The following is a 26,365-nucleotide window of genomic DNA, read 5'->3' on the forward strand; positions in this document are numbered from 1 at the left end:
AAAAGGGGCAGAAGATACAGGAGGTGGCTCTGGAGGTGGATCGCTGACCGGGAAGAGGTGGAACAGAAGAATCCAGGGTGGTGATGATGGTGGTTGGAGCCAAAGAGGAGCCTTGAGCAGGTAGTGCCAGATCATGACCCAGGAGACAATCAGGACAGTGGACCATGGCAGTGGCGCTGGAGGAAAGAACCATGGTGGTGAAGGCTTCAGCACCACCTTGGGGATGTCGCGAGGGTGACAGAGATGAAGGAGGTGGAGCTCACGCCGCAGGTGGAGAGCTGATGGAGAGGAGTGATGCAGAAGACCCAGACGGTTGCAACAGAGCCACAGTGATGACCTCTCGAGATGGATGCAGGGATCTGGAGGGCTGAGGTGAAGCTGGAGCGACCGAGGGTGGAGCCAGAGCCCGGGGAGAGGGCAGAGCTAGTCAGAGCTATAGGGGTGGAGAGCTGAAGTACATCGGACGGTCCGCAGGTCCGTGTCAAAGGTGACGCAATGTCCGACACGGGTGAAGTCAAAGGTCCGAGGGAGCTCAGAGAGACCTAACACACAATGGTCACTGCAGACATCGCGGGAGGGAGGAGTGCAGGTGGAGGAGTCAGGGCAACGGGTTGAGGTAGAATGACGTGATCAGAAGCTGGAGGCAGAGCCATGGGATCCCCATGCCCTGAGGGAGGTGGCCCGCAGTGTAACAACTGGTTGGAAACAACTCGGGCAGGGCAGTATACGTGGCTGAAGTCTGGGAAGAAGCCTGAGATGATGAGCTGGCAAGAACATTCAGAAGCGGAGGTGGGAGAGGGAGGCTGGGTGGTTCTAGTGAATCCAATATAGAGAAATCAGATGAAGGGTTAAATCTAAATTATAGTCCAGAAACTCACTCTTAAGGCTGATTTATAGTTCTGCGTCGAGTGTACGCCGTAGCTATGGTGTAGGTTGTTTGTACCACACATAGCCTACGACGTAGCCTGACGTGCACCTCTTCAAAAATGTTCTGACGCATCAATTCTACGCGGACCGCAAGCGCTGTGATTGGTCTGCTAGAACCCCTCCCTCAGGTCAAAAAACTGGTGCGGCGCAATAGAAGAGTGAGCGTTTACAACTTCCAATAGGAATGAAAAACGCACTGTTTCAGGGGACATATACAGTCATACTGCAACAAAAGTCATTACCTATTTGCCGCTTCTCTGCTGTTTATATTTGTAAGCTTCTCTGACAAGGTACATGACAAGCTGCTTCTTCTTCTTCGGCTTTTGCCTTGATACTCAATATTACCGTGCACACTGCCTACTAATGGTCTGTATGCATGTCGACGCGAACAACGATGCATTAGTATAAATGAAAACAGATGCATAGCCTACTCCGCAGAGGCTCCGGCATAGGTCTGTCAGCCTTTAGTCACGGGCAGGTAGGCGGGATTCCTAACCAAACCTTCGACTTCCACACATACTCCCTCAGTGCAGGATGGAATAGCTGGCTCACACCCCTTGTCAGATGTTTTCCGCTCAGGCTCCGGTGTGATGTCAAGCTCGATCGCTCCTCCTAGCGGGGGCTCCAACATTGCGGCTGAGGCATTCTCTCCATCTGCGGTGGGTTCCTGCTGTCTCATCTCACCATTCATGGGTTTCTGGCTGTGCACTGGGTTGGGAGTGGGGCTGGTGACATAATCCACAGTGAAATCGGATCCACAGGATACCAGCACCCACTCCAGCATCCAGAGAAGTTACCTAGAGGAGGTTCCCCGGACAACTATGCTCAAGTGGTGTTAAGTCCCACACGTAAAAACGTGCAGAGGCAGTTGTCCAGGGAAGTGGTCTGAGGTACTAGATCCAGGAACATCTCCAGGTGTTGCTCGAGCATGGCTCACGCTCGCCGTATGAAGGCTGTAACCTGTTAATATGTACATTGAAATGAACAAACGGTGCTATAGGCAGTGTGTGTCACAGTTGTTGCAGCAAGGAAGGAGGCAGGATCTAAATGCAGCAGTACTTTTATTGTAACTAAACAGAAACTTGGGTAACAAGAACAGAACAACAAACTTTATGCAATGGAGAACTGACCAGGAACAGAAGGAAACACAGGGTTTAAATACACAATGAACAGAAGGACTAATGAGACTAATTAACAGGACACAGCTGAACTCAAACACTAATCAAATCAGAAACCATAGTAACAAACAAGGGGCGGGAAACTAAGAACAAAGGGGAAAATGTGACCAAAGAAAAACAAACTCTAAACATGGACTAAACAGAACAAAACACAACTCAAACCGTAACAGTGTGAAACAGACGTGATGAATTTTAAGGTGTTGAATAAAATGTCGGATTTACTTTTTGTGGTCAGTAGGCAACTAGCTCGGTGTCTTGTATATGCATTAACATTTAACAGTTATTCAAAGAAAATGAAAGTGTTCTTTAAAAAAAAAAAAAAAAAAAAAATCGTAAAAATAAAAAAAGTTTTCTGCGGGGGTTAGGTTATAATTTTTTTAGTATTGGAATACTATACAAGACTTCAAACCCTGTGTCCCAGTGAGTCCAACCTCTCTGCCATATCATCAACATGTGCACTACCAACTTCCAATAACTCTGAGAACACAAACACACACAAACCCGAGAGTGACACAACCAAGGACACTAAATTACACAATGGTATGCTTTATTACCCTACATGACATTCGGTCATGATTACAACCACCCCACATGTGTGAGAATCTTGTGAGAGAATTGAATGGTTTTAGTACTGCCATTTCCCAGCAGTCTTTGGGGACTTAGGTTTCACTGGGTAAACATGTACATATATCAGCTGCTGTAATGTTGGTATGTGAACATGTGCATGAGAGACTGTTCAGAAAGCTCACACTGACATGTGATTATTCAAACTGTAGGTTTGCTCTGCCATTTATCACCACTGTATTTACATTTATTTATTTAGTATTTGTTTAATAAAGAATCTGATACGATAACTGCCTGCTACAATCTGAACTATTTGCCCATGTGGCGCAGTGACACATGGGACAGCAGATTCATTATGGCAATTACATATGAGTCCAACAATCAGCAATGAGAATAAATGGATTGAAAATTGAGACTTTCCCTCCTGCTTCTCTTTTTACTCCAGTATTCTCAAGACTTTGAGAGGTTGAAAATAGATCCAAACAGCAGAGTTATTTATTTACTATCATAGTACTTATTAATTTTTGTCACATGTATGTGGGTTTCATTGTGTTTTGGTTTGGTTTAGTTCTAGTTCCTGTTTCCTTTGTTCTCATTTTCCCTCCACTAGTTAAGCTTCTAGTTAGTTCACACTAGAAGATCAACACCTACTTCATCCCTGCCTGTTTAGCCCTGCCCACCGATTTGCGCATGACATACAATAGAATAGGTAACCTAAGTAACATAGGCCTTTGTGGTGCTAAACCAGATCGAGCTACCAAGCAATAAACATGCCATTGAGGATTACAAAATATTGTGCAGCTCCTGGACTCTACAGTAATGCAACAACATATAAGTAACTGTGTTAATTCTAATGCCTGATCTAATATTAATGATTCATGTACAGTCAGATGTTCTTTGTCTATGTGTCAGTAAATCAAACCCTTGACTAAACGTCAACTTGCGTTGTTTCTCTTAGTAGGATGAAAATAATCTGTTATTTAACGGTGATTATATTATATAAAGAAAGCGATCAAATAAACTCCCTTTGCAATCGTTGGAGCAGCGCGCGCTGAAGCTGTGAATCAAACAGTGCGAGATTATCAGTGACTGACACGCGCAAAACTCCCATTTAATTCAACGAACCTTTTAGTTATATTGTGTTTGCACTGTTAGTAAAGATGAAGGCATTTGTTAGTGTACAAAAATTGAGTTGCAATGACGAGATCACTGCTTTCATGCGCTCAACATGTTTGTGATCGGCAACAATGTTCATCACTGCAACCTTTCATGCCACAATCTAAATATAATGCCATAGATCTAAATTTAATGCAGCACTTTTCATGATTAGTTAAGCTGTAATCGTAAAAACGTGCTAAAAGAGAGAGTAATACTTGGCTATTTCAAATGGAAAGATGTTAGCCAATCACAGCAGTGGGCGTTTACACTGAAGTCTCACAGCAGACAAGCCCTTTAAGATAGAGCGTTCAAACCAGAGGGCTAAAATCAGGGTAGCAAAAAAGCCTTTTATTTATAAATTATTAAATTTTTGGATGTAAAAAGCACACTAACATTATAAGTGCACCCCAGGAAACATAAAACAATAAAACAATGCAGTTCATGACCCTTTAAATATTTCTATATAGCTTTTTATTTCAGCTTTAGTACTTCAATTTAAACATTTATTTCAATTAGTGGTCAAGGCAGCATTTTTTCATCAAAAATGTATTTTACATTGTTTTAGCTTTATTTCCATTACTGAAAATGACTTTTAATAGGTTTATAACTTTTATAGGTTTTAGTTATTAACACCCACAAATTGTACCCACATTTACCAATATATGACTTCTATTTGAATATTCCTCAAAAAATTCTTCCAAGATCAAACTTACTGTATGTCAACAAATTTGCATATATTTTTATTTCACCTGTTTCACCAATTTTAAGAGAAATATTTGAGACAAAGTTGATACTTGAAGCACTAGTTTGAATTCCAGTGAGTCTCCTGAGCTGCCATTGAGCAATATAAGACAACTATTGAGCAATATAATTTTGTAATTTTATTACTCTGTAATTTAAATATCTAGGGAATCTTAAAAACTGGTCATAAATAACTAACTGGCTAAATTTAGGCAAGGGAGAGATGCAGTTTCAGCCAAACATCAACCATTTGTCCACTTTGCAAACCATTCATCCACCCAACTGCCATTACCATCAAACGGTATGTATAGTTTGAAGTGGAAGTGGATAGAATTCCAGCTGAACTGAGATCAGTTTTACTTACTTCTAAAATCTAGTCAAAGTTAAGTAACTAACCTTACTAATAAGACTGTCAGCAATTAAGATAGAACCAGGTAGAAGTCAGTGGTGCAGAGCCAGATGGTTGCAGGCAAACTCTTGAGCTCTGCCATACCATAATGAAATGGAAAGGGGAAATGTTCCAAAAAGCGAAAGGAGGTAGAGAGATGCACAAAAGTGTGGTTGTCATAGTAACTATAGACGGACCATGGACTCATCAATACAGAACATCTGTGGGTGATGGCGGATAGGGAGATTACGGAAGAAGAAAAGGAGATTGTTAGTGTCCTAAGAGAAAGGGAACAGTACAATGAAATGCAAATTCTGGGTAAAAGGTTGAATGGACTAAGAGCATGGAAGAAGGGGGAGGACTAGATGAAAAAAAAATAGCACCCCCCCCCCCCCCCCCCCCCCAAAAAAGTCAACAGGTTGAGAGATACTGAGAAAAAAAAACATTGTGGAGTCAAAAGAAAGGATTGAAAGCAATTACAGATTCAGACTGAGAGAGATACAAAAAGAGAGAGCAAAATACAGCATATTTAAATGAGCCAAAAGACTGTGAGCCACAAAAAAGAAAATCCAGATAAAACTGCAACAACAACAACAGAAAAACAAATCAAAATGTAATCTGTGAATAACAAAGATTGCACAGGTTGACATGATCATAAAATTAAATTTTTACATTTTCTGTAGTGGTGCTAGTTGCTAAGGTTTTCTTGGTGGTTGCCTGGATGTTGCTATGCAGTTGCTAGTGTGTTCTGGATGGTTTCCAGAGTGTTGCCGCATGGCAGTAGCCAGGGTGTTCTGGATGGTTGCCAGGATGTTACTATGTAGTTGCCAGGATGTTCTGGGTGGTTTCCAAGGTGTTGCAATGGGGTTGTTAAGGTGTTCTGGGTGGTTGTCTGGGTGTTGCTAGGGTATTCTGGGTGGTTGCCTATGTGTTTCTATATAGTTGCTAGGGTGTTCAGGGTGATTACCTAGGTGATGCTACTGTATGTATTGTCAGGGTGCTTTGTGTGGTTGCCTAGGTCTTGTTACACAGTTTCTAGGGTGTTCTGGCTGGATGCCTGGGTGTTGTCGCATTGCAGTTAACAAGATGTTCTGAGTGGTTTCCAGGGTGTTACAATGTGGTTATTAGGGTGTTCTAGGTGGTTGTGTACTGGCTTAAGTGAAAAGCTTCCACTCCAAATTATTTTTTATATTCTGGTCTCTATGGCTTATGTGACTATGTTTTTTTTCTTTTAACAACCTACAAAAATCAGTCTAAATTATTTGAAAAGCAGAATAATTAAGGTAAGGGGTTCTTAAAAAAATGTATGAGGAATAGTAATAGCCTTAACAAGATCTACTAATGACACACTTTATCATTCACAGCAATGGACATATAATTCTTCCTTCATTACCCATAATTTTCAGTTAACATTTTCTGTCACCTATGATGAATGTCTGTATTCTTTGTTCTCACCATTAGAAGTGTCTACATGGGAACCCTCGTTGTAGATTAAATCCCCTAAAAAGGAATCAGCTTTGAGCTTCAGCCACACCTATCTCCATTCATGTTTTTTCTATGCAGTCACACAAGTCACAGAGTGAAATGGGACATCCAATTAGAGACGGCTCAACAATGCTTTGGATTAAAGAAGAAATGAGGAGTGAAACATGAGGCTCTCTGAAAAAAAGTAGATAGTTCACCAACTGAAGTACAAGGACAGGCAGAATGAGAGAACCAAAAAGTAAGAGAGAGAGAATGTGTTTGGCTATAATAATATGGAGGCAGTGAAAGGAACAACTAATTGGAGAGACAGACATGTGAGCTGCGGGCAGAGGGAACCTTCCAAATGAGCTCACTGCCCTGGGGAAATGAATGGATGCATCAGGCTAACAGACTAGAACAACAGACGACACAACAGTAAGAAGAGTTTCAGACACCTTATTAGACTTTAGAAAATAATTTGACTGTGCACAGAGCATATAGCATATCTCATCAAACAGTTATCTATGAAAATACAGCTGCAACACTTTCTAGGCTTTTTGTTAACTCTTGGCTATGTTTTTGTACATACACAGGCAGAAGTGGCGGCTCGAAGATTTTAAAATAGAGGAGGCATACTAATTGTAGCAGTCTGGGGATCCTCTCTTTTTTTACTTTAAAAAAAAGAAAAAAAGAGAAAATTACACATATTGTAATGGATACTTGGAGATGAGAGAATAAAGATTCCAGTTGCAGGAGTTTATTAAAGAAAACAGGATTAAATGGATGAGCACAGACAAAACTTCTGCTAAAAATCACAGGTAAAATCTTGAATAGTATGCAGTCAAGCCAGGTAAGTATCCACAGGCTATAAAACAATTCCGGCACGTTCAAGGAAAAGCAGCGTTGGTTCTGACTTCAGTAATATTTTATGGTGTTACAGTGCTGAAATCACAAACAAGAAATGGATCCTTACTTTATATTAGGTGTCCTTATGTACTAACATTTGAATTAATAATTTGATACAACGTACTTATTTTGTACATAAAATTTTTTTACATTGTACATGTGTTTAAAAAATACCTGCATATACACTGTGTGCAGAATTATTAGGCAAGTTGATTTTCTGATCACATTTCTTTTTTCAAGCACATTTTACCAATTCTAAACCACATTAATCTTAATAACTACTATTAATTTTGTATTTAATCATTTATAAGGGATATATAATTGTTCATGAAGGCTGGAAATGAAAAATGCCTTATATTCAGGTGTGCATAATTATAAGGCAGGTTTTCTTTTACAGGCAAAATGAGCCAAAAAAGAGATTTAACTCAGACTGAAAAGTCAAAAATTATTAAATACTCATGAGAAAGATGCAATACTAATGCAATACTAGAAATCGCAAAGTTAAAGCATCACCAATGGACAGCAAAATGCTCATTGGGTCAGCGGGGTCATACAAAAACAGGTGGAAAAGAAAAGACACTGCAAAAGAATTAAGATTTAAGGTGAAGAATTAAGTGTGAAACCATCAGGAACCCTTTAGTCTCCAGCGCCACCAAGCAAGGTGTCAGGATCTCAGAGACTTAGGTTAGCTAGCTTAATAAGAATCACAAGCTGAGGTGTTGTAAAATACCTCAGTAAAAATACATGAATATTGTTTTTTATTATTATTATTATTTATTTTTTAAATACGCTTTATAGACAGATTGAGAGTGACTCTTGAAGGACCAGCACCACATCCTCTTGTACCACTCTTTGAAGAATTTATCTTCCAAAATCTGGCAGTAAGGGGCTGAACGAGCTGAAAAACAGTACACGATCGCGGACGCTTCTTACGTCACGTTTGCTTTTGTTAACACCATCGGGTAGGTTTAGGCGTAGCATCGGTGGGACGTTATTTTAAAAGGAAAGGAGCGCAAATGTCAAATCGAGAACCGTGGCGATTCGTCTAAAAAGCAATGTCATAAAAACGTTCTTTTAGCGCCGCTCAGTAGACATTTCGCAGTGAAACGGCAGCGATATGTACTCACTGGTAGGTATTTCGTGACTCGCGAAAACGTGCCCATGGGTACGTTTTCGTCATGAGACCAGGTTGGATTCTTATTAAGAGCGGGTCATTTTTTAGGATTCTTTAGAGATCTCATTTTTTAGGATTCTCTGAGATCCTGACACTTTACACTTCTGGAGACTCCAGGTAGGTTGCAGTTCTGGAAAATGGTGGCACTGAAGACTAAAGGGTTCCTGATGGTTTCACACTTAATTCTTCACCTTAATTCTTAATTCTTTTGCAGTTAACATTTGTCTTTTCTTTTCCACCTGTTTTTGTATGACCCAGCTGACCCAATGAGCATTTTGCTGTCCCTTGGTCATGCTTTAACTTTGCAATTTCTAGTATTGCATTAGTATTGCATCCTTCTCATGAGCATTTAATAATTTTTGACTTTTCAGTTTGAGTTAAATCTCTTTGGCTCATTTTGCCTGTAAAAGAAACATATGTTAAATATAACACAAGTAAACAATAATAATTTCAGCAGAACAATAATAAAAAACACCATCCAGATCCAGATAACTTTGTCACTACAGCACATTCATACCTGACAGCTTCTGTTTGGTCTGGAAAACAACTGTGTGGTCTTTCTGCTAAACTTTTTGTTAGATGGTAGCAACCCGCATGAGTTTTAGATCTCCAAAGAACCATATAAGAGACTATAACTATAACATATAAGAGCCCTAAACACCTAAAAGAAAATAGTTATTTTCCAAATCTAAGGTGCTAGAAAGAACCTTTAAAGAACCCTTATTTCGAAGAGTTCAAGGGAAGCAGAACATCTCACAGCTGACAGAGAATAAATGGATCTGGCAGGAACCTCCATTATTATAGCTTAGCTTAAACTGAGAAGATCAAATCATTGTCCATTCCACTAGAAGGTCATTAGTAGGTGTGTTGTATAAAACTCTCAAAAGCTTGTAGTTGAGCTTTAGAGGACGGGTGGGCAGGAGTCTCAGACAGGGCACACATCTTTAATAGCCCTGGGCTGATCTCAAGCTAACAGACTCCTCTCTGGTGACAGACTCACACAAGGAGACCTGCAGCTAAGGGTAATTACCACTTCCCTACTGTCAGTGAAAGGTTACTCATCCCGCACACATGCATCTAGGTTTTTTCTTGGAGAGTACTGGGTGACATTTAATGTTAGAGCACAAACAAGCAGGCATGACAACTTCAATCATCTCTGACTAAGAACAACCATCTCAGTCTATTTCAGGGGGCCATTTTCCTTTCTACCCCCAAACCCCTGGAAATCTCCCGTCCAATGAGGCTTGTGTTATGGTTAGATGTATAAGATCTTCTGTGAAAGTATATTTTGCTACAAACTAAGACACAAAAGGGCGGCAAATTCATTACACTGGTTTTGCATGCTAATGTTACACATCAGTGTTTTTTTCCTACACTGCCATATGTCCATCTTAGGCATTTGCAATATATGTAGTTTTTTATTTCTTCACAAAATGTAACTATATTATTGCCCAGCTCTTTATATAAAGTTGGATATATAAGTATGTCCAGCTTTATCCCCATACATACAGTACACTCACGTATAGGGCGATATATAGCAAATGTCAATTGTTTTATTGCTTGTAATGTTGTAAAATGTAAACAATATTATCGCCCAGGTCTAATATGCTAAATGCAACTATAAGGCAAGAAGATATTATGATACTATAAACATTAACATCAAGATTTTGGAGGTGCTTTGAAATTACCGGTGCCTCCAAAGTTGTGTACTGTCTAAATAGGTACTACATTTGAATTTGAACTTACTCCGCGACCTTTAAAAAAAGGTAAGTTCTATTTCATATGAATGTGTAAGATGAATTTAATCCAGATGTATCTGTAACGAATGGAGACTCAGGCAGGGGATCCAAATGCAGCGTTTTATTAAATGTAAGCGTGGTCGTACAGGCAGGGTAAATCAGGAACAAACAGGTACAGCATAGGGTAGGCAGAGCCGTAATCCAGGTACAGGCAGAGTTCGGGACTGGCAGATATCACTCACAGGTCGGTATACAAAGCAAGGGTCAGGACAGGCAGCAATGGGTCGATAACGGGTAGCAGGCAGGAACAGTAACAACAGACAGACAGGGTATAAATGCTCGGAATTGCTACAACAGTAAACAAGACTTCGCAGTGAGGTGGTGTGTGTGAAAGTCCTTTATAGTCCTGGTAATGATGTGCAGCTGGGTGTGGTGATCAGTGTGGAGTGCTAGATTGTATGTGGCAACAGGTGATTGGTGGAGTGAGTGCATATGATAGGCAAGGGAGGATTATGGGAAATGGAGTCCGGAGTGAGCAGGAACGTGACAGGAACAGATGGTGATCGTGACATAACGCCCCCCTCCCGGAAGGCGCGTCCTCGCGACGTAGAGGGAACAGCTAGGGAGGGGGGGTGGGTGCATTGGGGACTGGTATGCAGACATGAACAGGGTCCCCAATGCAGGTTCCAGGGACTCGGCCACCATGGCGGGTCAGGTGCCACGGGCAGCCATGGTGGTTCAGGCAGCCACGGCAGGTCAGGTGGCTTGTGCGGCCACAGCAGGTCAGGTGGTTCAGGCAACCACGGCAGGTCAGATGGCTTCGGCAGCCACGGCAGGTTAGGTGGCTTGGGCAGCCACTGCAGATCAGGTGGTTCGGGCAACCACAGCAGGTCTTGTGGTCCAGACGGCCACTGCGGGACAGAGTCCATAGATGACCCCAGCGGGTCAGAGTCCAATAGTGGCCATAATAAATTGCAGTTCAAAGGTGGCCATAACAGTTCAAAGGCCCATGCCAGTAGTGGTCGGGCAAGTTCCCCACCCACAAGCTCCCCACCCCTAGGTATACTGCCCCCCCCCAAAAAGTTCTTGGGGAAAACAACGGAGTACGTAGCGGGTTGGGCAAAGTGCTTGGGTGGTGCCGACAGAGCAAAGTGGTTGGGCGGCGCCGGCAGAGCGAGGAGCTCGGGTGGCGCCGGCAGGGCGAGAAGCACAGGTGGCGCTAGCAGGGCAAAGAGCACAGGTGGCGCCGGCAGAGCAAGGCGCTTGGACGGAGCAGTAGAGACCTCTGGACTGGTCTCCAGGCCCACAGCAGCCTCTTGGAGGGCGTCTGTGTCTTGAGGAGGACGTCTTCTTCTTCCTCCTCCTCCTCCTCCTCTGAGAGTGAGGCGATGGTTCACCAGCTGGAGCGGTCTCTGGAGCGGACGCAGTGGCTGGGACGCCCCCGACAACCTTCAGCACCGCAGGGGCGGCCATCTTGCCCGTGGGCACTGGCAAAGCAGCCATTTTGTCCATCGCGTCCAGAGCGCTTGAGTCCATGGCAACCGGCGAACTTGAGAGCATTGAAACAGATGAAGTTGAGAGCGAAGCGGCCACCGGGCTTGAGAGCGAAGCGGCCGGCTGACTTGAGTGCGATGTGACCAGTTGGCTTGAGAGCGAAGCGACCGCCGGGCCTGTGTGCGTAGCGACCGCCGGGCTTGAGTGCGAAGCGACCGCCGGGCTTGAGAGCGAAGCGGCCGACTGGTTTGAGAGCGAAGTGGCCGGCGAGGACTTGGGGATGCCAGCTGCACGGACTGTAGTCAGTGGAAGATCAGCCACACTGGAACGTAATACTCTGCGCCCTTGGACGGATCCAGAAACGTGACGTGGCTCTGGGCGATCAGCGGAGACAGGACGTGGCTCTGGGCGATCAACGGAGACAGGACGTGGCTCTGGGCGATCAGTGAAGATGTGATGTGATGTTGAAGTGGCCGCCATTTTGTGAGTGCTCTCCTGAGCGGCAGCCATTACATGATTCTCTGTGGTATCGGAATCCTCCGCGACACCCACAGTAAACGGAGAGCCAACAGTCAGTAACGCATAATCCAAAAAACAAGTAAGTGAGGAACGTGGTCCCTCTTGTCTCAGTTTATTCTGAAGGGGTTGATTTATGCCATTGCAAAAAAAGACTATAAGAGCACAGTCAGGCCAGTCTGCATAATGGGCAATATCCAGAAACTTCTGAATGTGGTCCTCCAGGGAACTATTACCTTGACGAAGGTGGATGAGACATATAGCTGGGTCCATACTGAGGCTGGAAACGCTTGTGGAAGCTGCTGGATCGTGGATGGCGAAGTCTTCTGTAATGAATGGAGACTCAGGCAGGGGATCCAAATGCAGCGTTTTATTAAATGTAATAAACGTAATGTAGTACGTGGTCGTACAGGCAGGGTAAATCAGGAACAAACAGGTACAGCAGAGGGTAGGCAGAGTCGTAATCCAGGTACAGGCAGAGGTCGGGACTGGCAGATATCACTCACAGGTCGGTATACAAAGCAAGGGTCAGGACAGGCAGCAATGGGTCGATAACGGGTAGCAGGCAGGAACAGTAACAACAGACAGACAGGGTATAAATGTAGCGGAATTGCTACAACAGTAAACAAGACTTCGCGGTGAGGTGGTGTGTGTGAAAGTCCTTTATAGTCCTGGTAATGATGTGCAGCTGGGTGTGGTGATCAGTGTGGAGTGCTAGACTGTATGTGGCAACAGGTGATTGGTGGAGTGAGTGCATGTGATAGGCAAGGGAGGATTATGGGAAATGGAGTCCGGAGTGAGCAGGAACGTGACAGGAACAGATGGTGATCGTGACAGTATTACATCCACCCTGTTGTCATTATCATGTGACCTGCCAGCATCAGTTACGTCACTTCACCTCCATTCATAAATCCTCTACCATGGCCTCATGGGATAGAAAAGTGTCCATAGAATGTGCACTTCAGGATTTCGTCTGAAGTAGAATGTTATCTGGAGACTTTTCGCCTACTGTTTTTCGAATACTATGTATTTGGACATACTACTCTACTGGCGTACTATATTGCACATTGTGGCGACCAGGGCGGGCGAGAGCCGTGAGGAAATGGCGCAAGGCCGGTGGCGCGAGAGTCTCTCACGGAGGAGCTCTGGGAGCATAAAAGGAGGAGCGACGACAGTGAAGGACTAGAGAGGACCAGGCCTGGACTTTATGTTTTATTATGTTTGTGTGGCTGGGACTGCCGGCATTACTATCGTTTCGTTCTTTGTTTATTTTATTAAAGATTGTTGTTTGAACGTTCGCCGGTTTCCTCCTCCTTCTTCCCGTATATGAACTGTGTTACATTGGTGCCGAAACCCGGGAGGAAGGAGGGACATGCTGTCGGAGAGCCCTCGCTGCTGAGGGGGATCGCGATGCTGCAGAGTTCGGGCAGCACGGGAGTGTGAAGACCGCGAGAGGTTGCCCGAGGCGGTGGTACTGGAGCCTTGTGAAAGGTGGGACAGAGACCCGGATGCCGTGCTCCTGGGATGAGGTGGGGTGGCTGCCTTCCTGGAGGGAGCGAAGGAGTGCCGTCGTCCGCCGTGGGCCGGAGCCTGCTACCGTCCACCATGAAGGGGAGGAGCAGGGGACGGAGTACTCGCTGCTGGCTGCCCTCAACCGGAGGAGCCATCGCCGGCCGCCAGGAGGCGGTTGAGGATCGGGCTGTCCACTGAGCGTCCAGTGCCATCGCATGGCACCGCGAGGGAGAGCCTCTTGGAAGTGTGTCTGGGAACCGGACCCAGATTTTTTTTCTTTCTTTTTCCTCTCTCCCCTCTCTCGTCTTGTCGCTCCCCTTGCTTCCGTCTCCTTTCTCTCATCTCGTCTGTCCTTACCCCCAGGTGCTGCGGCTGCCGAGACAGGCCCCAGGGGGGAGTAAGCGCAGTCACGGGAATACCCCCCGGCCTGCGAGGGGCGATGGGGGTATGTGGCAACCAGGACGCGCGAAAGCCGTTAGGGAACGGCGCGAGGCCGGTGGCGCGAGAGTTAATGAGCCCCACCTGGGAGGTGCACAGGCCTTGAGTCTCTCACGGAGGAGCTCCGGGAGCATAAAAGTAGGAGCGACGGCAGAGAAGGATGAGATAGGACCAGGCCTGGACTTTATTTTATGTTTTATTATGTTTGTGTGGCTGGCAGACGTCCACGAAGGTCTGCCAGCATTACTTTCGTTTTGTTCTTTGTTTATTTTATTAAAGATTATTGTTTGAACGTTCGCCAGTTCCGGCCTCCTTCTTCCCGTATACGAACTGTGTTACACACATACTATATAGTGGTGAAGCATTTGATTTTGGATGAGGCGAATGTGTATTGTGAAAAGCGCTATACAAATAAATTTGACTTGACTTGACAATATGGACTCATAGGGGTTGCAAAAAGCATTTAGATTGTTACATTTTTAATTATATTATCCAAAGATACATCAGCTGGCAAACCATTAGGCAGTAAAGGCTTAGGAAAAATTGTGGTGGGGATTTTGGTCAAACTTTGGCAGCGATACAGCGAATAGTTTTGCTAAATCAAAGACAGCGCTGTCCGCGGAGCCATTTAGTGTATGTGCACTATTTAATTTGTGAAAACTTTAGTTCCCTGGCTACCATGTCAGAAGTTCCAATTCTATAACAAATTTGCCTGCCATGGCAGCAAATTCAGCAGTTTTTAGATCTTGTTGGTCCAACTTTGTCAAGACAAACTTGATGGCGCTACCCCCTCAGCCCAGAAATTCAGCTGCTGGAGGTTCTCTTCTTTCTGTCTTTTTTCTCCGCCATACTGGCTGTTGATTATATGTTTTGCATGTTGCGCTTTTGTTGAGTAGGTCATCCAGTAACAGAAATGAGTGATTTACACCAATTATGTGGTGCGGCTGACGGGGCAATCAACACTGGTTGTGGAGTAAATGAAGACACTATGGCAAATATATTATGATAATATAAATGACCCTTTCAAAGGCCAGTGAAGGCATACTGCCAGTTAGTGTAGCGGGTTGAGGCATGATACATTTGGGCATGAGGTTGCGGGTTCGTGCACTCATTTCCAGGGTTTTGGACTCTATACTGACACCTATTGGCCTGGATGTATAAAGCTTTTAACTACCGCATGCTATCACTCTCACTACTTTTGTCATTTACAGAAAAAATTCTGGTGTCTAGATTGCAGTGGTGGAGTGCTGTAAAATCCAGGTTTAGTATTGTGGTAGTTTGCTGCATCATTCACAAACCTAGCACTCAAAACTGCCCTGTGCAAATTGCCATCAACACTAATTTTGTAAGTCTGTGCATTTATCTGATTTACATAATTACTTTAGTGAATTGGATGCTTAAACAACTTGGAAAACGTATGCAAGTAAAAAATGCAATTCATTCTTGTTGTCTAAACCTTGGGGTAATTCTTCATGAGAAACATCCCAAAGGTGAATTGAGAGTTAGTGTGCAGCTGTACTCCATTAAAGTCAAGGTGACAATGTACTACGTCTTGGAGAAACCATTTTCATTCTTGTATAAGCTTCAATGTCACTGGGGTCTTATGTGTGTAATAGATTGACATTCCTTTAACATGGGAACCATGTGGTTTCAAAAACTCATCAGGAATGAATTTCAGAACAAAAATGGCATTCCTGTGGCTCTCAAGGGACGATTCTCAGAAAATCTGTTTACAATCAATACAAGACTTCACTGCATTTATCTGGTTATCTGGTTTCTTAAATGCTTTTGCTTACAACCAATATGAGCGGGCATTATACTTAAGATAATCCCATTCTAAAAATAAACTTTTGTTTGACTTTTCTCTATATAACAATTTTAGAGCGTTGTGTTTTGATTAAGCTTTGATTAACTCACAATGTTAATCACAATAATGCTAATATTTGCTTGTAAAATGAGCATGTTGTGGTACATGTATTCATGCATATAGCAGATATCCATATTCTAATATTCAGTCAGATGTTTATTAACAGCCAGCATTTAAAATGAAAATGCACTGATGTTGAATGAAAAGTGCTCAGCATTAATATACACAGTTATTTGCAATCTATCCTAACATATTTATTTCTGCCTTTACACCTTTTTGAAAACTGTACTTGCAGATAATATAATATTAATAAAAAAGGTCACCAATGTTCTTAAAGTGTGTGCTTCATTACTCTTGAAAAGCACCAGTTGCCATCGAAAATTCTTACCAGAGAATCTTCCACGCTGAAGTTAAACATGTCCATGGCATCTGTCTTTAGTCTGGAAACAAAGTCTTTGTACTCAGGGTTCTGAGGCTCTCTGTAGGTCAGGATCTTCACGCTCTGTGGGTATTGAACACAAAGACAAATTTTAAGCTGTTTAGAGATACACCAGTGTGCTCACTCACTCGCACACACTAGTAAGGATACACACATTTGCGTCATAGCTAAACAGAAAATTTGAATCATTTTCAACTAATCCAATCAACAAATCAGCTCAAGGACAGACACATGAAGCAGTGGAGTTTGCAAAGTTCTAATTGATTTTATTTATATAATTTTCTCTTCTTTTGTGTTGCTTAGCCCAGTAATATAGAAATATAGACATAAATATCTTTTTTTTTTTAATGGAACCTTTTAACTTTTAGACAAAATATTTTTTTAAAAACTGAAAAAAGTTTGCATATGTCTTTTTTGAGTATCATTATTGAGAAATCATGATTTTATGAATACAATAGTATGATAGTGAGAATATGGAGCTATATGGAATATGGATACCAAAATATAGGCCAAATATTATGAGATACAATTTTGATAGCTTATAATACAAATCATTGAGATCTTTATAACAACAGACTGCTTACTTTAAATGGTTATAAATATCAGTTGTCAATCTGTATCTCCAATAATATGTCTTAGTAAGATGATATGCAATGCAATGATGATTGAGAGACATATAACATATAAAAGTTTCTTAAAAGCCTGTTGTATCAAATACATATAATACATTTTAATGAGTTTAATTATTAATGAGTTTTAATGATTTTAAAAAGTATCGGCTAAACTATAAATCAAATGACACAAGGCATATAGTAGATTGTAACAGGTTTTCCAGCTCAGTTTCGATCATGTAAATATTAGATTTGCATATCAAATATGATACTGTAGGCTTTATTGGGTTAAAGAGAACCACCATGAAAGCAACGAAAGTATCTCTTTATTTTCTTTAGACTTTATTGATATGTGTAAGCGGATTTATGTGTTTCAGTGTCTCTATATGAATCAAAAGAATTTAAAAAGCTGGTCTTCGTTAACTCCGAGACCAGCTGGTCGTAACAAATCCAATTCTGTCAGTGCAGGGGAGAGCACAACAAACTGGGCAGCAAACAGCAAACTCCACTAATGAATATTCAATTATTTGAAAGTGTTATAGTAATGTATATTAAAAAGCACTTATCCTGAATTGTGCTTTTTCTTTTGGCCTGTTTGGAAATCTGCTTTTAAATTAAAAAAAGTGCTGCAAATGAACAACAGCTCCCTCCACAAAGCCTGTAGTGTTTTGTTTTCGCTCTTTCATGGTCACCTCCTCTGAGAAAATGTTTTCATGTGATTTGTTGATGTCCATTTTCAGAATTCCAAATGTGTTGTGACAAAATTAATGACATAAACAATTTTCTTTTGCATCTATGCCACAAACTTTCTGAGTGAAAATGCTGTTGTCTAAAAATTGAGATAGATGCATTCTCAAATCTTCAAACTCAGAAAAAGCCACCCCAACATTTCACATTGTGTCTGTCCTCCAAGGATTCTCAGATTTTGTGTATAACAGATTATGATTCATGTGAAGTGGACAGGGATAATAGGAACTGAATATGATAGCAGAGTGTGTCTGAAAGACAGTGTTTCTACTGGCTTTTCAATAGCACAGAAGGACAAAACAGACATACAAATCTATTCTAGAAAACATTACAGTCATGTCATTTTAAAAGCTTTAAAAAAATTCCTGGCTTAGTGGCACTTCCTATTGCTCATTATTAATGGTTTTGGGATTTGAACAAACACAAGTCTTAATCTTTGGCATGTAATTTGTGCTTCACCATGTAATGCACATAAACAATATGTTAAATCAGTGGCTAGTTGTGAAGAGGTATGTTAATACCTGGGTATTAGAATATTATAGAGACGTGGAAAACACTCATAATATCTACAGGGTATAATAGTTATATCACAAAAACCCAATTTTTTTGGCCATCATTTTACTAATTATATCATCAGCACAGGGGAAAGTGTGAACAAATACTAGTCAGTTAACACCACTCTATAATTTTGATTGGATTAGAGCAGACTGATTGCTATAAAAGGAGAGAAAAAGTGCTTCCAACCATTGTGTTCTTGTTTTAGCAATGGTTACCTCCAAATAAAGATGTGCAGCCATCATCGCTTTGCATCAAAATGGCACCACATGCAAGGAAATTGCTGCAAAGAATATTGTACCTAAAAGAACCATTTACCGGATCATCAAGAACTTCAAAGAGAAAGGTTCAACTGCAGTAAAGAAGGCTTCAGGACATCCCAGAGTGTTCAGCAAGCAACAGGACCATCTCCTCCTGAGGAGTTAGCTATGGAATTGTGTCACCACCAGTGCAGAGCTTGCTCAGTATTGGCAGCAGGTGGGTGTGAGTGCATCTGCACACACAGTGTGACCAAGACTTTTGGACAACGGCCTGGTGTCAAGAGGGAAATCGAAGAAGCCACTTCTTTCCAAGAAACACATCAAGGACGGACTGAAATTCAGCAGCAAGTACTGAAATAGCAAGGACTGGGCAGCAGAAGACTGGTGCAAAGTTATTTTCTCTGATGAAGCCCTCTTCCGACTGTTTGGGACATCTGGAAAATCGATTTTCCAAAGAAGAATAGGTGAATGCTACCATGAGTCCAGTGTGTTGTGCCAACAGTGAAGCACTTGAGACCATCCATGTGTGGGGTTGCTTTTCAAAGGAGTGGGCTATCTCACCATTCTGCCCAAAAACAAAAGCAGGAATAAAGAATGGTACCAAAACATCTTGCAAGAGCAACTTCTCCCAATGATCCAGGAGCAATTTGGTGATGATCCATGCATTTTTGAGTATGATGGAGCACCATGTCACAAAGAGATAAATCATCATCGTAAATCATTACATTAAAATTTCCAAACCTTTATGACTTTCTTACTTCAGTGGAACACAAACAATTATGTTTTGAAGAACGTTGGTAAACTCTACAGAAATGAGCAAATGAGCTGTTATTTAAAGGGATAGTGTGACGAGCAGGGCGGGCGAGAGCCGTGAGGGAACGGCACGAGGTAGGTGACGCGAGTGATAATGAGCATCACCTGCGAGGCGCGCCGGCCTCGGGTCTCTCACGGAGGAGCTCCGGAGGCATAAAAGGAGGAGCGACGTCAGTGAAGGACGAGAGAGGACCAGGCCTGGACTTTATTTTATGTTTTACTATGTTTGTGTGGCCGGCAGACGTCCACGAGGGTACTTTCGTTTTGTTCTTTGTTTATTTTGAATTAAACTTTTGTTGAACGTTCACCGGTTCCCGCCTCCTTCTTCCCACATTTACGAACTGTGTTACATTGGTGCTGAAACCCGGGAGGAAGGAGGGACATGCTGTCGGAGAGCCCTCGCTGCTGAGGGGGATCGCGGTGCTGCGGAGTTCGGGCAGCGCGGGAGTCTGCCCGAGACGGTGGTACTGGAGCCTGGTGAAAGGTGGGACGGAGACCCGGATGCCGTGCTCCTGGGACGAGGTGGGGTGGCTGCCGTCCAGGAGGGAGCGGAGGAGTCGCCGCCGTCCGCCATGGGCCGGAGCCTGCTGCCGTCCGCCATGAAGGGGAGTCGCAGGGGACGGGGGACGGGGGACTCCCTGCCGGCTGCCCTCAGCCGGAGGAGCCATTGCCGGCCGCCAGGAGGCGGTCGAGGATCGGGCCGTCCACCAAGCGTCCAGTGCCATCGCATGTGGCACCGCGAGGAAAAGCCTCTCGGCAGGCTGAGGACCGAGCGGCATTGTGTCTGGGAACCGGACCAATAATTTTTTTTCCCCTCTTTTTCCCCTCTCCCCTCTCTCATTCTGTCACTCCCCTTGCTTCCGTCTCCTTTCTCTCGTCTCGTCTGTCCTTACCCCCAGGTGCTGCGGCAGCCGAGACAGGCCCCGGGGGGGGAGTAGAGCGCAGTCTCGGGAGTATCCCCCTGCCTGCGAGGGGCGATGGGGGGTATGTGACGACTTTATTTTATGTTTTATTATGTTTGTGTGGCCGGCAGATGTCCGCGAGGGTCAGCCGGCATTACTTTCGTTTTGTTCTTTGTTTATTTTGAATTAAACTTTTGTTGAACGTTCGCCGGTTCCCGCCTCCTTCTTCCCACATTTACGAACTGTGTTACAGATAGTTCATCCCAAAATGAAAATTATCCCATAATTTACTCACCCTCCTAGGTGTATATTCTTTCAGACGAAAACAATCGGAGATATATTTAAAAATATCCTTAGTCCTCCAACGTTTATAATGGTTGTGAATGGCTGGTCAAATTTTGAAGACAAAAAATGCATCCATAAAAAAATAATAATAATAAAATAATCCATACGACTCCAGGGGGTTAACAAAGGCCTTCTGAAGCGAATCGATGTGTTTGTGTAAAACAAATATCCTTCTTTAAAACTTTATAAAGTAAAATAAGGAGCTTCCAGCGGATGGCAGTACGCAGAATGCGCAAGTCGATTTTTGTGCCAAATGAGTAACCCGAGACGCGATGTATGACACAGGATGTAGGAGTAGCATAAGCTTAGACGCTTCTCAAGGTTCAAACAAATAGGGCTTTGCAACAAACTCAAGCTCCTCTTCTCTTATATCAAAATCCTCTGACATTTCTCTTAATTCATGCCCGGTATTTTGTTTTGCTCTCTCCTCTGCACCTCTGCGTTCATCATTGCGTGGGGTCAGAGGTTGCTCTTCCGCCCAAATCGCCGTGTGAAGTATGTGTATGTGTCTGCTGGAAGCTAGATATTTGAATTTATAAAGTTTTAAATAAGGATCTCTGTTTTACACAAATTCATCAATTCGCTTCAGAAGGCCTTTATTAATCCCCTGGAGTCGTATGGATTCATTTTTTTTAAATGGATGGATGCATTTTTTTGACCAGCCATTCACAACCATTATAAAACTTGGAGGACTAAGGATATTTTTAAATATATCTCTGATTGCGTTCGTCTGAAAGAAGATAGTCATATACACCTAGGATGGCTTAAGGGTTAGTTAATCACGAGATAAATTTCATTTTTGGGTGAACTATCCCCTGAAAGCATGAATATGCTTTCATTTACCATTTGTCCTCTTGTTGACACACTCAAGTACGTGCAGCATGTCAGACACTAAAATGCACAGCTGTATACTGTATCCAGTGTCAAATATATAAAGACCTTATGCCTTTTCGGATGATGCTTAATAAACTAGTACACTTTATATCCGTAAATCAACTTCGATGAACTGTAATAAAGTGCTCTGCCATATCCAGTATCACTCTGGAGGCTGTAAGTTTTGTATTGTCCCTTTGTATTGACATTCGTTCACAAAGATGTCCGGTGTGAAATGATTCGCACAGACATAAACAAATTTCGGTAGAGTTGAGGAAGCATTTTCTTCGAAAACAAAAAGAATCCACCTAGTCTTCAGCGGCTCAGATTTAGGGAATAAATGGAGAGAGCTATGTGGATTAATCCATCCAGCTACAGAGCTCCTAAAACGCTTGGGAGACATTTTCGTCAGTGCAGCAATGGCGGACTTTGTAATACTTGCTGTGAACACGCTCAGGGTGGTTCTATGTTAAAACGGCATTGTCTGTCAACATCCGTGGGCGGGGCCTGTGGCTAATGTGACGTCACACTGCCAGGGATCAGGAAACGGCTTGTTCTGAGACACTGCTTATGATTTATGGGGATTAAAAAAAAAGAAGTGGTTGGATTTTTATCATTATAGGGTGGTTGTGCCAACACACATTTATGTCCAAACACCATGCAAAAGTGAATTTTGTATAATAGGTCCCCTTTAAGACTTATTAATGAAGCTGTGGGGGTACATAAGCTATAGAGGGTTGCAAACACTAGTCTAGTCAGTCTAGTTTGTTAGACAGGTCTCATATATATATATATATATATATATATATATATATATTTTTTTTTACATTAAAGTCATATCATACGACCATATTTTCTTCAGCATTGCGTTGTATATCCAAGTGAAACGGCTTCTCAAATAAGATAAAGGATAAATCATTTATAATAAACTGCAATATTCCATAAAAAATAAGAATTTTCACATTGTGACTTAATAGCTAGTGTGAGTCTCAACAGACTATAGTGTTGGTCTGTGGAGATGACAAAATTAAGCTTTAACACTTTGTCATGGCTTTGACCAACTGCTTGATGAGCATGTTTTTCTTTGCACTGCAGTATTTAACTTTTATTACATAAATGTCCAAACAGGACAGTCACCTCTGATATAAACAGTTGATGAAATCATTTTCGTACCAACTGTTAGCTGTATCATGAGCCTAATGAAATGATTCCTGTCTGCGGATAAGTAAATGTCAGCTCACCACAGCTGTTAGTTAATGCCAACGAATGTAAATAGATTCTGTGTGAGAACTCATTATAATGCAGTTCCTTAGAGTGAAAAAAACAAAACAAAACATTGAGTTCTGTCAAACACAACACATTCCTATTCAGTTTAAAGCCAGTTTTGGAGCAGATCAATTTTTCAGGATTTTTCTCACATATCGCCCACCAGATGAAAATCTTTAGTTTGGTTGCAGATAAAAGTAAAAACCACTCTTTATTAAGCTGCATGAATTGAAGTATCATTCATGCCTGTAGCACAAATTTTGTGGAATAAGTTACATGCTGAACTTGTTTGATACTTGTTTAATATTCCATATATTTCCACTGACACTTATCAAGTGATTCAAGATGAGCAAGTCGAAAATCAAAAATAATTTTATATGTGCCTTCCTGAAACTGACTAAATTGGCACTGAATCAAGCGAAGCGCTGAGATCCTATTAAACCTTCATTTTCATAAATATCAGATTTTATGTAATCATCTCTGCATTTTAAAATAAGCTTTTTATAGAACCATGCACACATTTTCACCAGATCCCATCAGTGACATTAACTCAAACTGCTCCAAAAATATGTTAATAAAGGATTCAGAAAAATATGCGAAATGGTCTCGTTTCAGGCTAAATAAACATTTAGAAAGTTCATTTTCTGGCACAGTAGGGGGTGACGGTTGGCAGTGAGTCACAAGAAGACATGAAGCCATGCGACAACCTTCACTAGCACCTCCAGAGCTGTCGTATTTCCGCATATTTCAAATATCCAGTCATGTTCTCTGCGACTTTGAGCCAAACACAGCACATTCCTCAGTGTGTGCATTTCTGTCTGATCCTATCTGAAAAGAGGAAACACAGCTGCAGCTGGCTGCTAATCATACATCAACAAAGACCTGCACAAATATGGGTTCACAGTGAATATGCCTATGCATTTCCCTTTTGAAATCTGTGGAGATCCTCCTTTTGAAATCTTTTCATGGTTTGACATATATATATATATATATATATATGTGTGTGTGTATGTCTATTCATTTCCATATATTTTTCTCATTTTTCAATTAGATGAAAATGTATGTAAAATACATATCTTAAAAAATAATAATAAAATAAATTTTTTATTTGTAATGGGACCACATCTGACATTTATCCAGGCCCCTCTCTCTGGGTCCTTAAAGTCCCCAGACTCTCCATGATATCAAAATTTAAGTTTTTTGGCTTTTAGTATGAATTTTAAAGGTTATCAACAAGCTAGTGTGCTTCAAAACAATGACAAAATTAGCATTTAGAAGATATAAGCATTCAAAACTTAGTCTCTCACTTCTGCCAATATGGATCAACGATTGTGATGACATTACCCTGCACTTCAGCTTCTCCTCAGATTTTCTATCCAATCAAATGCTCTCTAGAAACTGAAGGGACCCGCTATACTTCACTACACTATAAATCACATTCACAGTTCTATATGGTGAATGGTACATATTTTGGTGAATGAAGTCTGGTTTTGTGTTAGTGTCACGCGAACCACCGTAGCACGCATAGTCCAGAGCAGATCATATTCATAAGTCAGCGCAGACCACAAAGCATATTAAACCCATTTGAATTCTGCACAGAATGCTGTATTTTAAAACGATATATAGGAGATTAGGAGGAGAAACGGTTAGACAGATGTGTCATTAGAAACAGAACTGACGAGTAGAAGAGATAACACCACGACATATATCAAACACTTTCAAAGTAGACATTCTTAACATGTTTTACTTTAGCAACAGTTTCATATTAAATCTAAAAGAAGAATCTATTAGACTGTGGCTGTCATAAGCTATCAAATGTGACTTTGTCGAGGTCAGTGGCTCTCGATGAGCTGTGACATAAACAAAACACTATTGGCTATTTTTAAAAAGGAAAGGAGCTTCTTGATATGTCCCTCCCTGTCTTCCCGTTACAGTGGAAATTACGTCAAAACATTCAACTTACGGAACGAACGCGGCGCCAGTTTCGTTTTTTTTTTCCGTAAGTAGAACAGGGAAAGCGTAGGACATACTGCGTTAGATTTTTGAAGAATGCGGAAAGCGGAAGCACGTGCAAGACGATAATTTGTTTTTACAAAGCATATACAGTTGTATTTTTTCCGAAAACTACAGATCGTTTCGCTAGATAAGACCTTATTCCTTGTCTGGTATCATTTAAAGCCCTTTGAAGCTGCACTGAAACTGTAACTTTGACCTTCAACCGTCTGGAGGCCATTGAAGTCCACTATCAGGAGAATAACCCTGGAATGTTTTCATCAAAAACCTTAATTTCTTTTCGACTGACGAAAGAAAGACATGAACATCTTGGATGACATGGGGGTGAGTAAATTATCAGGAAAATTTTATTTAAAAGTGGACTAAACCTTTAAGTCAAACTCACTTTAAATGCCTCCTTGGCTGCATTGTCATCAGCATCTCCACGTGCCCATGGTTTAGCAGGGTGGCTCTGCACACTGTGTCCAAACAGATCGATGAAGAAGAAGGCGTACTCCTCCTGAGGAAAACCCCGCCTCCAGAACTCCACCATCAGCTTGCGAAATATCTCCCACTTGCAGCAGACATAAACCACTGCAAACACAAGATAGAAAAACTCAATTATCTTGTGGAGGAAAAAAAAAATGTTCAGACTTAATGAGATTCAATTCTAATTATTACTAGAATGGAATGTGCTTGTGTGGCAAATGAGCTTTGGTTTGTACTGCAAATGCAAAAGCGCCTGAAAATCTGACACTTTAATTTGCAATTAGGGTTGAGGTCATGAACAGCTGACGATCTGAAGCTCACTACAAGAGCTAAAATGGAAGTAAAGCACAAGAGGATCTAGTGTTTCCCTAGCTGTACAATGTGAGATTTATTACACTTGTTAAGGGAATGTTGAATCACTGCAGAAGGTAATTGATTATTAGTTAGTTTTAAGAAAACCGAATGTATAATTGAGGTTTTATGAATTTTGTTGATGAAGAACAGACAAAGTTTTCAGGATAAATTTATGCAATGGCTGCATGACAAAGATTCAATACTGTAAATTCAGAGAAATGTACATGTAAATTGGAACTTCCCAAAAAATCTCATCAAGATTCAAAAATGCTTTATAAACCTCAGAGTTGTAGGTTAAGAATTGATTAAACGTGTATGTTTATTAATTCCAATCATTATATATAATATATATATAATAATGTTTTCAATCATTTTTATATATCACTGAAATTTATTTTCACCTTTAACTAAATGATAACTAATTAATTTTGTTTTTATATATTACTAGTTCATTAAAAAAAAAAAAAAAATATTATATATATATATATTTATTAAGTTTTTATTGCTTTTGGAAGGTGAAAGGGTAACAAAAGTACAACATTGCAATAATAATAGTAATAATACAGGGTTCCAGATTTCTACAGGCACAGTTGGAACATTAAAGAAAGTACAACACAAGACATTTCACCAATATATGTCCAGAACTCTTCCCA

General features: G+C 41.6%; 1 protein-coding gene across 1 annotated transcript in view; it reads right to left on the minus strand.

Moving 5' to 3' along the window:
* The window catches only part of npr1a (natriuretic peptide receptor 1a), a 119,352-nt gene that overhangs the window by 63,731 nt on the left and 29,256 nt on the right, over positions 1-26,365 (minus strand). Inside the window, exons 3-4 of the mRNA XM_067411760.1 lie at positions 25,276-25,463; positions 16,455-16,568 (exon numbers count right to left, since the gene is read on the minus strand). Of these exons, the coding sequence (XP_067267861.1) occupies positions 16,455-16,568; positions 25,276-25,463 (302 nt within the window). The remainder of the gene's footprint in view (positions 1-16,454; positions 16,569-25,275; positions 25,464-26,365) is intronic.

The sequence above is a fragment of the Chanodichthys erythropterus genome, chromosome 15, assembly GCF_024489055.1.
Source record: "Chanodichthys erythropterus isolate Z2021 chromosome 15, ASM2448905v1, whole genome shotgun sequence".
Classification (NCBI taxonomy): domain Eukaryota; kingdom Metazoa; phylum Chordata; class Actinopteri; order Cypriniformes; family Xenocyprididae; genus Chanodichthys; species Chanodichthys erythropterus.